Here is a 10,825-nt window from a genome sequence, read left to right on the forward strand (position 1 = left end):
GCGGCATTTTCTTAATTTATTTTGTGTTTTCCCAAAAAAAAAAAATTTTTTTCAATTTTTTTTTTGTAACAAGAAATTATTTTTTTTTTTTTTTAAATTTCCAAGTTCTTCTACGTACTCACTCCATTTTTATAATTTAAAGTTATGGATTTTGTAGATTATAACATTTCCTATTTGTTCACAAATTTTTTGCTTAGGCGGCGTTGTATTTTACGGGAACTTTCCTATGCGATTATCGCTGTGATGAAGCATTTGCCGCAATGGTTGAAAATGCAAAAAAATTGGCAGTTGAACTAGAAATTTTTGAAGGATTTGATGTGGATGATCCCGTACGCGTACGCAGAAAGAGTAGACAATTCCTATACGAAGGTCGTGATGAACCGATAGTATCACCAGAACAAAACTTCAGAGTATCTTTTTTCAATCGAATATTGGACATCGCAATTCAAGCAATAAATGAAAGATTTACGCAATTATCGGAATATAACGAGTTATTTGGGTTTCTTTACAATATCGGCAACAAACACTTTACGGATGATGAGTTATTGAAACACTGTAAGGACTTGCAGTTAGCGCTTATGTCTGATGGCCAATCTGATATAAACGGGGTCGAACTTTGGTATGAAATTAAAGCTATTGGGAGACGACTTGATACTTCCAATAGCGATCCAAAAAGTGTATTAAAATGTATTTACACATCTAATGTTGTCGAAGTATTCCCAAACCTTTCGATAGCTCTTCGAATACTACTAACGTTACCAGTCACAGTTGCTAGTGCTGAAAGAAGCTTTTCAAAGCTGAAAATAATAAAATCCTGTTTCAGATCACAAATGTGTCAAGATCGTTTAGTTGGTCTAGCTACGATTTCCATCGAGAAAGAAATTGCTGATCATTTGGACATAGAAGATTTGGTTAAAGATTTCGCAGAATTAAAAGCTAGGAAAATTCACTTTTAATTACGATTTGTTTTTTATTTTTTCATGAATGGAATTTGCTTTGTTTTTTATTTTTGTATAAATTCAGTTTTTTTATTTACTTTGTTTTTGTGTAATTTTTCGTAATAAAATAAAAATATATTAAAGTTTGATTTTCAGTGTTTTTCTATTTTCCTTCAAATTGGAAATTATTGCATTTTTAATTTTTGCGGCGGCAAATTTGCATCTCGCCTACACATAGAAAACTGTTAGAACCGGGCCTGGTAATGAACATTTTAAATATTAACTAAAACATGAATTTTTTAAATATTAACTAAAACATGAATTTTTTAAATATTAACTAAAACATATTTTTAAATATTAACTAAAACAAACCAACAATAAAAAACATATTTATCTATATTGATTGAATTTAAATGTCCATTTAAGTCATAAAAACAAAAATAATAGGCAGCAGAAATAATAGGATACATTCACAACCATGAGTACTAAAGGCACACCTTTTATGACAGTATAACACAGTAACAAAAGAAACGTCTCTAATTTACTATTCTTAATACATTTCAGGTAATGTTACCTCATGTCATTATCTTTTTATATAATTAAAGTTGATACTGCTACAGAAAGCTATTGCATTCCCTTTTAAGAAAAGATCACAATCATTTTCATGTGCAACTCTATGCTTTCTAAAAACCACCTGAATTAAAACAACTAAAAATGCAAAAAACCCAGATATTTTAAACTTGGAAACTTATATATTTAAGAGAAATGACATAAAAACAAACTTTGTGGTGTCATTAAGCCAACCAGATGAGTCTCTTAAAATATCTAAGGCCTTGTCTTTAGACTGTTTTGACAAAACTTTAAAGAAAACTTTAGAAAAATTTCAACTTCGACATCCCCTTTTTACAATCATGCTATAATTAACAAACAGTTTTTTCAAAGCTTTACCAGTACCAGTTTAAACTCTGAACCTTTTTCTTGTTGATTGGTTTGAGAAAAATAAGCAGACTTTATCGAATAATCTAAAATTTTAGAGTTTTTTGAAGAGTACCAAAAATCTATAACAAAAAGTAGTTACATAAATTGTTAATTTTTCAATATATTTACTTCAATGATCAGTAATTGCAGTAATATATTTTTTTCCAAGTTTTGTTTAAGCAAGAGGTCCAATAAGATCTAGGTGAAATTTGTGTACCTATGGCCAGATATTTCCAATGTCCAAATTCAAGGCCCCAGACTTGTCTAAAAATGGCAAAACTGATACGACCACATCTCTATACTAATTACTTTGTATTAGTATAAGTATATTGACTATAATATATAAAATTCCATCAAGTAGAAGGGTTTAAAAATTAGTTGCCCTAGGTGCAATAAGATTTTTTTAAACTGTACCTAGGGTCACTTTCTAAAAATCAGGTTCAAATCCAAAATAAATTGACAGTTAATTTAATCTTAGATTGTTTTCAATAAATATTTCTAGTAATACTTAATAACAAAATTGACTAATAGTTCTGAGCAAAATTGACAAACAAGTCAATGCAGTCCCAAAACAACTGTGGATTTTGAGATGCTGAGGCATAGTACAAAATTAATTTCAGAAACATAAAATAATATAAAATATACAATAATAATAAACTCTTATTCTTAAATTATATAAAATTTTAACTAAAATAGTGGGTTATATATACACATACCACAAAATTGACATTTTTTTATTATAATAAATTGTTATTCCATCAAAAACATATTGCTAAACACCTTCAATAGAGTAATTATAGGCTGGCATTTTAATTATGTAATTTTAAAAAATTTAAAAATATGATTACTTTTGTTTTTTTAGTTTATACCTAACGGAAACGGTTAGTGCTATATCCTGTCGGTTAGTGCTATATCCTGTGCTATATCGGTTAGTGCTATATCCTGTCGTTCAAAAGTACAAATCCGATTTCACTAAAATAGCAGACCTCAAAAAATGTTAACGCATGCGCTATTTTTGTGTAATTTAAAACGATATTAAACATAAAAATCGTGCGTCAACTTAAAGCTTAATGTATGGCTTAGCTTTGTCTTTAAACTTAGCTAAACAGATTAATAAAGATATAAAGTTATAATTAAACATATATAGTTATATAATGTTAAATATAGTTATATACTTATAATATAAAAAAAAAAAAAAAAGACTTTTGTTGTTTGTTGTTGTTAGAAAATGTCATCATCATCAGATTCTGTAACAATTTCCTCATCTGGTAAGAAATAGTAAATCATTTTTTGTTTTGTTTATCAATCATTTATTTAAATTATAGTGTTAATGCAAAGTTAGAATTAATAAAAACATTTGTTTGACATTAACGTTTGTATGAAAATAAATAAAAGCATAAAAGTTATGATAACTCACAGAATTTTTATATGTTATTTTAGATATGTATATTATATATATATATATATATATATATATATATATATATATATATATATTTTATTTAAAAACAGTCAAGATATATTTGTTTCTGTTTTCTTTTTGTTACTATTATGTTTAATTTTTTTAGTGGAACAGCAAAGAGAAATGTGTAAGGATTTATTTTTTGTTATATTTGAATTATTTTAGATATATACTTTAATTTATTATAGATTACATTATTACATTATAGATTACATGATTATCGATGTTAAATATATATTTTTCTATAGCTTATTTAGTAAAACGTGTGAATTGGAAGATAAAGGTAACAAAAATTAAACTTATTTAAATTATGCTATATTTAATGTTAGTTATTTAGTGTTAGAAAAGTTTTTTCAATAAATTTCGATAAATGTTTTTAAAATTTATTGTTTGCTTATAACTAATTGCATTATTTAGCTGCACCAACAAATGCACCAGTGGCGGCTTCAGGTAAGAATGCTTTATTGTTAAAAAAAATTTACTTGAACAAAGTTTGTGGTAATTTCAATATAAAAGTATTTAAATGTAAGTGTTTGTATAAATATAGATTTTAAAGATTTTTCTTTTTTCATATTCTCCAAAAATTCCGATGTTTTCTTTCAAACAAATTCCACATTTAATTTTTTAGCTTCAACTTCCGCAGCAACCGGTAAAAGTGTCTTAGTTTTTAATATGATTATTCCTTTATAAATTTTAACATATCTTATAATTTCTTTTTTTTTTTTTTTTTGTTAGATACCTCGTACGAAGCTTATAAAAACTATAGAAGACGACATCGTGGGCCCACTTCCACCAGTTCTTATAGGAAGTGGGCGGATAATGCGGGAGCTGATGATCCCTTCTTCGTTTGGCTAGTTTATGGAAGTGGTAGGGGTAGGTTTAGGTGGGGGGAAAAGCATTTTAATAATTTCTTCAAATAGTTTTTGTATTGTATATATATATGTATTTGTAATTTCTATTGTGAGTGTTTTTTTTTTGTTTTTTTTTCAACAGAAATATATATATATAACGTATTTGACTTTCTTTGCGTTTATTTGAATTTCCCTTACGTTTCCAATTGTATATTTCAATTGTTATAATTTATACATTCACTAAAATGCAGAAATGTAGTTCTGGAGAATCTTATTTAATTGTCTTGGTTTTGAAGTCTTGGTCTTCAAAACCAAGACAATTAAAAAAAAATATTCTTAAAAATGATATACTATTTTATATTTATATTATATACCAAGTTATATATCATTTTATAGCTTAAATATCCAACTATTATAAAATGTACATATATTTTAGTAAAACTATCGTGCCCTTTGCATTTTAAGCTGTTAATAAAAAATGATTTTTTTTTCAAATTTTTTTTTTTCAATTTAATAATATTTTTCGTGTTAATAAATATAAAATTATTATAAATTTTTAGAACCATATTTTTTTATTGGATAATTAAGGTGGTAGACTGCTAAAAAAAAAATTTTTACATCTGACATTCAATATGAATTTCTTATTATCAAGATGAATAAGATTTGAACAAAAAAAGTTTTTTCTCTCTACTTTTTGGGCAAATTTAAGTGGTTTTGGGCCTAAAAATTGCAAAGTTCTTGGAAAAGATATCTCAAAAATATATCAAGATATGTAAAGTCAAAAATATATCAAGTCTCAAAATTTTACAGTTTTGTACATTTTAAGTAGATTAATGTCCTGAGATAGAAAAAAAACTTGAATATTTTTTAATTTTTAAGTATCGTAAGCTTTTTTTAACAAGTCTAAATTTAGGCTAAATTCCTGACCCTAAAACAGCCCATAAAAATTTAATTTTAATTTTTACTCATAATTTCTTTATCTCAGGACATGAAGCTCATTAAAATGAACATCTGTACAAAATTTCAAGTTGATTGGACAAATATTACTCCTGCAAAAATCGAATTTTATATAATAATTATACAAATAAATTAACACACAAAAACAGGTTGAAAATCCCCCATCTTCATATATTGTTCCCTCTTTATCATTTTGTTTATAAGCAAATCTTTTCCTTGATACTCTTAGCTTTTTTCTTTTCATTTTAAACTTTTCAGCTGATTTTGTGTCCATAAGCTTTACACACAGCATATCAGTATTTTAGAATCCGCTCTTAGTAAAATGTTCTGGTGTAATTCTTAAACTGCGAAGAACATCTATTATATCAGTTTTGCTATCATTAAACTGTACGAGAGCTGATGCAACACTAAATTCATTTAAAAATTTGCTAAAGATCTTTTGAAAACTAGAATGTATTGAACCCTAGTAATTTTGTACTCCGTAACAACCGCCATAGCAACGGCACTATTTTTTTCATTTACCAATAATTCCTACTATACCCCTTTTTTTTTCATTTATAAAACATGATACATATCAAATAACAGTTTTTACCATTACTCAAAACAACCTTAGGAAAAAAAACAATAACTGGATTGCTCATTATTTATATTAAAAAAGGGTTAACTTAGCTGACTTTTGAGTTTGCTGAACAACGAACTAAAACAAGGCCAATTATTTTTTTTGTAATAAATAACTTGTTTATTGGATAATATTAATACGAATATAGATAAAGAAAGAACTAAGAAACGCAGACAAGTAATTTGTGGGAAATAGAAGAGTAGATATGACAAATCCCTTGAAAAAGATTGAAATCTAACTGGTGTATACTATGACTTAACTCTTTTAGTTTATGAATATTTATTTACATCGGTTTCCTTAAGAATTCAAACTTCTCAAATGCTTTTCTGCGGTGTTTGTTCGTTTATACCATAAACAGGTTGCAGGTAAAAACACACTTAATGGGGCTAAATCTTTAAATCTTTTTACGGAAAAAACTGAGAGTTTTACGGATAAGTACAGCCTTCGTTTTTTTTGTTATAGCCTTGAGCCCAAGGTCATAAATGGTTAATTTAATAAGATGTAGACAAAATATTATTTTGAATTAAATATTTATTGCATTCATTATCTTGGTTGAGAAACATGACTTTCTTTTTTGAATAATTAAAATAATGAAAGTGAGGTTGCAATACCGAACTGTGATAACAGATTTATACGTATAACTTGCATCATATGGCGCCAATATTTGCTGTTAGCTAAAAATAAGAAATAAATTTTTTATGGTATTGCAGTACAATATACGTTGCAACATAGTAATACAGTTTATTACTAACAGTGCAAGTCGATCATGATGTCCATATAGTATAGTCTCAGGTGCTTAATACTCGGGAGGGGACGTTTAATATTTTTTTTAAATACTTCACTATCACTGACCTTATTTATGCGACGGTATTACTTAATGTTCACTTGGTAAAAACAAATAAACTGCATGTCTAAATCTAAAACCAAATCCCAATTTTAAGCAAAAATTAACTTACCATGTAGCTTGCATATTAAATCCAATTGAAATTATTACAACCACAGTTATGCAATTTAGATGTAACTCAATCCAAACCCCATTTATTGGAACTAAAAAGAAGTACAACCCCTGTTGGATTTTGTAAAATATTTTCCACCCCTTTAATTATAAGTATTATTTCCTCACCCTCTTTCATTTCTACTTCGATATGTATTAAGCACTTGAGAGTACCACTTCAAATATAGAGAAAAAATATTAAAAAAAACACTTACAATTGCTATTAAAAAGTTAGCTATGTGCATTCCAGTAACAACAATTGGATTGCTGGTATCATCAGCAAGCTGTATGCATTTCCGATAACAACAACTGGATTGCTGGTATCATGACCAAGCTATATGCATTTCCAATAACAACAATTGGATTGCTGGTATCATCACCAAGCTATATGCATATCCAATAACAACTATCGGATTACTGGTATCATTACCAAGCTATATGCATATCCAACAACTGGTATTATTTCCCAGCTTTATGTATTACTATAACAGCAACAGGAATGCAAGAATGGAGCTATTTCATTTAATTTCAGTGATAAAGAAGAAACATTGAATACTAAAACCCTAAACTGCAATTAATAAGGGGTTCAAATTTCAATTTTTTTTATAAATAAACAATTTACTGTGTGCTTGTCAATTTAAAACTGAGATTTTGAAAATATAAAATGCAACATCGAAAATTTATATAAAAAAGCATATCTCAATATCTATTATAATACTTTCAATAATAATAACCTTCGTAACAATAACCAACTATAATTTTTACAGTTTAATATATTGGGTTACCTTAACAACTTATGACATTTATTAACAGAGCAAACCTTAGTTTCATGCTGCGTGCATCTGGCAATTGTAACAGTTCCATATTACATCTTCCTTTTCATAAGCACACAGTGGAATTTTTTGACACTCACAATGAAACCATTTTTTACAAAGACAGCATTGAGCCATTTGCCTGCAAAAACAAATTCATTAGACGTTATAACTAGAAAAATAGATTTTAATTATATCTTAAAATGTATAGTAAAAAATTTATAGGCAAACAATCACTAAAAACATTGCCATGCTAAGTTAATATGCTCACTCAACCAATATTAAAGTTAAATATAAATTGCAATCATATGTGGTAACACACACCCAATGTAGATTACCATCATAAAGAATTTTTGGTAGGAATGGCGTATATTTAAAGTCAACATAACTAGAAAGTTTCTTCAGGCCTAAGTATTTGATCTAAAGATATACATGGCGTGAAAGATAATCAAGTTGAAAAAAAGTCTTTTTTTATAAATGCAAAATTAACAAAAAGTTTGTGAAAAGAGGTTAACCTAGCTGCTTTGCCGGTTAAATATTCTAGAAATAAAGAACAAACAGTTATTAAATGGCGTTATATTATAACCTCACACGAATTGAAGTTAATATACGTGTATTGGTTCGAGTGGTTGTAAATAAGAATGAAGGCAAACGACAGCATGACTTTCGCGGAATTCGACTGAGAAGTTGTAAAACATTTTTTGTCAATGGTTTGTTAAAGTTTATTTTAATTAAATAGCTAATTAGCGTAAGTGTGAGGTGGGGCGTGGGTAGTTATATTAATGCACATGGCGATATGTTAACCTAAAGAGAAAATAATTTTAGCATCTCCTCTAAAAATACAATCAATGTTTTTAAAAGAAGATTGAACTGACTACAAATTTAGAAACTTTACATGCAAAGTAATGTTACACAAAAACATAAGTATATGTGGTTTAACACTTAACTTGCAAGTAACTGAGTTTCTATAGGCGGTTCTAAACAATGATAATACATAGTTTTGATAAAACAACAAAAGGCAGAAAAAGTGTTGAAAAAAAGTTGAAAAATGGAAAAGAGCATTATAGGATCAATTTTTTTGTGTAGGTTTAAGCCACGCGTATCTTTCGCCAAGCCACCTTAATATCCTTTTTTATTTAACTAATGGCTAAACAAACAATAGACTTTGTAAGTTTTTAATAATAAAATTCTTTACGGTTTCCAATGAAAAAAAGCATATTTGGATTTTTAAATTTAAATTTGGCTTTTAGAGCTTTTGGTTTTCTGGAGTCTAAAAATATATATGTAATATAGTATATATTACATATATATACATAATATATACTATACTATATATATATAATATATATACTATATTAAATGATTTACTTGAATGAATGTTGCATACAAAACAACAGCAAGTTAAAGGACAGCTAAAACTCACAAATGATATAGTAAAGAAACCTACCATTATCTTTTATTATTAAATATTCACTGTATATGACACAAAGTCAGCCATGCTATACATACAGTCTGTTCAACTGACTAGAGGCTACCTGCTAGCTGTTTTAGAAAACAAATAATTTTACTCCACCTCAGATACTCCTGGTAACATTACAGCCACATGACATATTCACAGCTAATCTTATAACTTATTCAACAAAATATAAAATTCCATATAATTTTAGAATATGAGTTGTGAAATATATATACAGATTATTAGTTTGTTAACTAAATATACAAGTTATTGTTACTATATTGGTGTAATTCTATTTAAATTTTCCAGATTATCAAGTTGCAATAGTTTGTTATTTTTAAAACACATGTTATCGGACTTCTAGTATTCACGTCTAGCTTACGTTACACTAGTTTTAATGACTTTCAACCAATTTTATACTAACAACTCATACCATCAAGACATTATAATACAGTAGACACACACAAGAACACTGCATTGACTGTCTACATTACATACACATCTAAATATTCTAGAAATAAAGAACAAACAGTTATTAAATGGCGTTATATTATAACCTCACACGAATTGAAGTTAATATACGTGTATTGGTTCGAGTGGTTGTAAATAAGAATGAAGGCAAACGAGACATTATAATACAGTATGAACACAAGAAGACCTCCAGCTTTTGCCTAAAACCGACATCCCAAAAGAAGTTCCACTCTGGGTCTACACCAGGGTATTTTGTTAAGGTATCCCATTCTGTTATCCCAAAAGGACTATTCTTGGAGTATCCTGTCAGGGCAATTGCCACAGGCTTCTGAATTGATACTGGGACCAGAGGACACTTAGTGGGGCTCAGTACAACTTGCATACATTTTTCTACTTTGAGGCTCTTTTTTTCCACTGGACATCTGTTCTTTTGTACTTTTATCTCACTCTGCTAAACTCTTTTTAACTTATTATTCATCTCTAAGGCGTTCACTGCTTGGTGCAACTTCACAAAAATGCATTGCATTTACAACATAATAATGTTTGTCAGCAGTTTTGATTTCATTTTGTAATAAAATTGATAATTCGTATACAAAATCAAACATAAAGCTCTCTTCAGAAGAAGGTTTGCTCTTTCAAAATGGTTGAATACTTGAAAATGAGCAAAGTATGGGCCATAAAGCGACTGAAGTACTTTTAAATAATGGCATCCCATCAACATTCACAACTAATTCAATTTTCTCCAGATCTGGAAATTTACTTTAATGTTTTAAAATATTAGTTTCCAAACCATAATAAATGTAATCGCCACCACACTTATTCTGCAGAGGAATGTTACATGGAGTTTTCAGTAATTGGAAGTTCCGCATGGCCATTTACTGTTTTTTCTATGTCATCTATGTCTGATTCTGATTCTTGTGTCTTGAATCATGGAAACATTTATATCTATACGTTTCCATGAATCAGAACTACCCGAGTCAAGATTGGAATCTGAGTCAAAATCTGTTTCTTCAACACCTTTAAGTTTTTCCTCAATTGATTCTTCTGAAACAACTCTATAATCTGAAATAAATATTTATTGTTTATTTGTTTTTGTTGTATTATCTGTCTCAGTAAATAAATCAATTACTATTTTATTCATTTTTCTCCATTACATATTCTGTGATGACATATCAACTGAATACTTTTATTTCTATAAATAAATATATTATCAGGTTAGCCAGGAATATATTTTATATAGCGTTTTTGCAATATTGGGAATAATATTGTTATTGTTCTACTAAATAT

The 10,825-nt window shown here is 27.9% G+C and overlaps 1 protein-coding gene and 1 long non-coding RNA gene across 3 annotated transcripts; both read left to right on the forward strand.

Moving 5' to 3' along the window:
• The first annotated feature begins 260 nt into the window (after positions 1-260).
• Positions 261-956, forward strand: LOC136073997 (uncharacterized). Its single transcript, XM_065786295.1, has one exon. It carries the CDS (start codon positions 261-263, stop codon positions 954-956), a length of 696 nt encoding a protein of 231 aa, XP_065642367.1.
• A 2,455-nt stretch (positions 957-3,411) lies between these two features.
• On the forward strand, positions 3,412-4,386 carry LOC136074755 (uncharacterized). Of its 2 annotated transcripts, XR_010635396.1 has the most exons (4): positions 3,412-3,505; positions 3,627-3,828; positions 4,007-4,027; positions 4,114-4,386. It is a non-coding gene; the product is annotated as an uncharacterized LOC136074755 (long non-coding RNA). The 2 variants fall into 2 exon arrangements; XR_010635395.1 differs by having other exon boundaries at positions 3,467-3,828.
• Positions 4,387-10,825: the final 6,439 nt, after the last annotated feature.

This window comes from Hydra vulgaris, chromosome 01 (genome assembly GCF_038396675.1).
Source record: "Hydra vulgaris chromosome 01, alternate assembly HydraT2T_AEP".
NCBI lineage: Eukaryota > Metazoa > Cnidaria > Hydrozoa > Anthoathecata > Hydridae > Hydra > Hydra vulgaris.